At 39.4% G+C, this 2,500-nt stretch overlaps 1 protein-coding gene across 7 annotated transcripts in view; it reads right to left on the reverse strand.

The window, feature by feature from the left end:
* The window catches only part of LOC138019086 (uncharacterized), an 81,713-nt gene that overhangs the window by 51,966 nt on the left and 27,247 nt on the right, over positions 1 to 2,500 (reverse strand). For all 7 annotated transcript variants that reach the window (XM_068865754.1, XM_068865752.1, XM_068865749.1 and 4 more), the window contains 3 exons: positions 1,567 to 1,776; positions 772 to 981; positions 1 to 66 (listed from right to left, as the gene is read on the reverse strand). The exon at positions 1 to 66 is cut by the window's left edge and continues 141 nt beyond it. In XM_068865754.1, coding sequence (XP_068721855.1) covers positions 1 to 66; positions 772 to 981; positions 1,567 to 1,776 — 486 coding nt within the window. The remainder of the gene's footprint in view (positions 67 to 771; positions 982 to 1,566; positions 1,777 to 2,500) is intronic.

Here is a 2,500-nt window from a genome sequence, read left to right on the forward strand (position 1 = left end):
TATGAGTGTCACCCGTGCCTCTCCTTACGTTTGTTTGGTAGCGAGTCCAGCAGAGGGAGTTGGTCTCTGAAGAAAACAACAAAAGTAGTCTTACTTTAAGGACTTACTTTTACTTAAAGTTTTTCTTTCACCTTGAAGGTTTCCTTTCCACAAACTATGCTGATAAAGCGGCCACATTGAAGGATAAACTAAGTTTTATCTCACAGCTGTCTATTCTATTCCATTTCATTAAATTTTCAACCTCGGATAACGCATTTCGCGTGCTCTGATTGGTTCACTCTATCTCGGTTATCAGCTCATATACCTTAGTTGGACCTTATATGGTAAATGATTGCGCTAAGCGTTGCTAAACTAATTTTTTTTTTCACCAGAAAGCGAAATTTCTCTTTAAATAAAGACAAAAAAGAAAAGAAACTTCCTTTGTGCGGAAAGTTTGGATCAATTCCGACATTTTGAAGTACGCGAAAAGGCAAGAAATGTTTTTGTGATGAGCCTATGTCTGTCTGACCACAAGGTATTACACAACATCGCATGTTATCAAGTTTTCTCGATTTCGCTCGGATTTTCTCGTTTTTCTCGTTCGTATTTTGTACTTCCAAATTTTTGGAGTTAAAGGAATTTAATAAAACAATTATTCCATTCGCGCTGATTGGATATGAGACTGGTTATAGCCAACTCGGCGCTACGCGCCTCGTTGGCTATTTACCATCTCATATCCAACGCGCGCTCACAGAATAATTGTTAAATATTCGTCAAGAGAAACACTCTCACCAATAAATGGACAATCAACTGTTCGATTTGTGGTGGAGGAGGATACTTCTCTCCCATCTTTGTCTACGCACCAGCACAACCCGGAATAGCTATGGCATTGAATTTCCTCGTAATTCCCATTTAATTTACAATGCGGCAAAACCCTTTTTGAGTCTGGTGGAAGGTGAATTGCTGCTTGTAACATTTTTTGACACTCAGTAAGTGAATTCCCTGTCAGGAAAGAACAAATATGCAGCATTACTATAGCCAACAGGATCTGACACAGGAATATAATAAGCTAGTTGCTTGGCAACGGGCGAAAGGATAACTGACAATTCAGAGTACCAGGCAGTTCACGAACTTACGACCTCCATAACACCAGTCGCATGCTCTACCCAATGAGTTAGAAGACTCCTAGGAAGACTTATCTCGGTTTTACTTAAACAAAGGGTCCCACTAGTCTGCGGCACGGCGGAGATTATCGAATTTTTCAGTCTCGCTTTGCCTTTTGCCAAGCAGCTACACGGAGATTATCATGTTTCTGACGGGCGCATTACGCCATTTAGCATCATACGGGTGCATTTACACAGGAATATAACGTTTGACCAGTGGTCCAGCCGATATTGTCGGTTTGTATTGCTTTTAGTATACTATGTGGCACTTCAGACAATACCGTTACAATTTACGAACGCACTAAAACAGAGGAGATTCTTACAGAAATAAACCTCAGCAGATGAATCTGGTAATCTTAACTGTTTCCGCTGATTTGCTTACAGAACACATTTATAAACACAAAGAATGAAGTTAGATTATCACCTAAACTAGGACAGGCTGGCTTTCCCATTGATATGATTTTCCTCGTATTTGGTTTTTCAGATCCTTCACGGTTGACACAAAAGCATGTATTTTCATGGCACTGTACTTCTTGAAAGGCCCCCGTCGAACTACACCTTGGCTCAAATCGGCCAGGTGTTGGATGCCGGAGGTAATCTTGAAACTGCTCTTGACACATCGTCAACAACAGACCTGTGAAGGAATAATTATATGTTACCTATGAAAAAAACCCCAGCAAAACAAGGGATTATTTGCAAATTTGCCCAAAATCATCCACCTGAATTTTAAACAGAGGCGTCCAGGAACAAAGGCACTGAATGTAGTATACTCTGTTAAAATGGGCCACAAAGGAAAATGGATATTCAAAATTCGTTCGTGAATCTTTAATTGACCTATATCACTAATGTCCAAACAAAAGATTTTGCAGGTCTAACCTATCATTCAGTGTGAGGCTAGACGTGCAAAGACAATGCAAAGACAAAGCCTTTATTTCCCATGGACCTCAAAATGCCCGCCGAGTGATAAAGGACATGCAGCTAATTCCAGGAATCGCACCGGTCTCACTTCACATATATGAGGTAAGTTTTACAGTTCGATTTATTTCGTTGTCTAAAAGACTTCCAACGACAATTTTGAAAGAAATAAGATTACGGATTCGATCACGGATCCCTTGAGTCTGAGAAATACCAGATAGCCACTAGTCTACTTAGACAAACGATACAAATAATAGCTAATTTTAAAGGGAACCTCCACTAAAACAACAAAATAACTTTAAACCACAGAACATAATATTTACAATTGGAATTGCTCAATCTTTTTCCAATGAAAACGTTTGTATTCGAGAAAAATAAATTCCAAAAACGCTTATTTTGGCTTTCAAATTTCATGGGCGCCGCCATCTTGAATAATTGTGACG

The sequence above is a fragment of the Montipora capricornis genome, chromosome 10 (genome assembly GCF_036669925.1).
Source record: "Montipora capricornis isolate CH-2021 chromosome 10, ASM3666992v2, whole genome shotgun sequence".
Classification (NCBI taxonomy): domain Eukaryota; kingdom Metazoa; phylum Cnidaria; class Anthozoa; order Scleractinia; family Acroporidae; genus Montipora; species Montipora capricornis.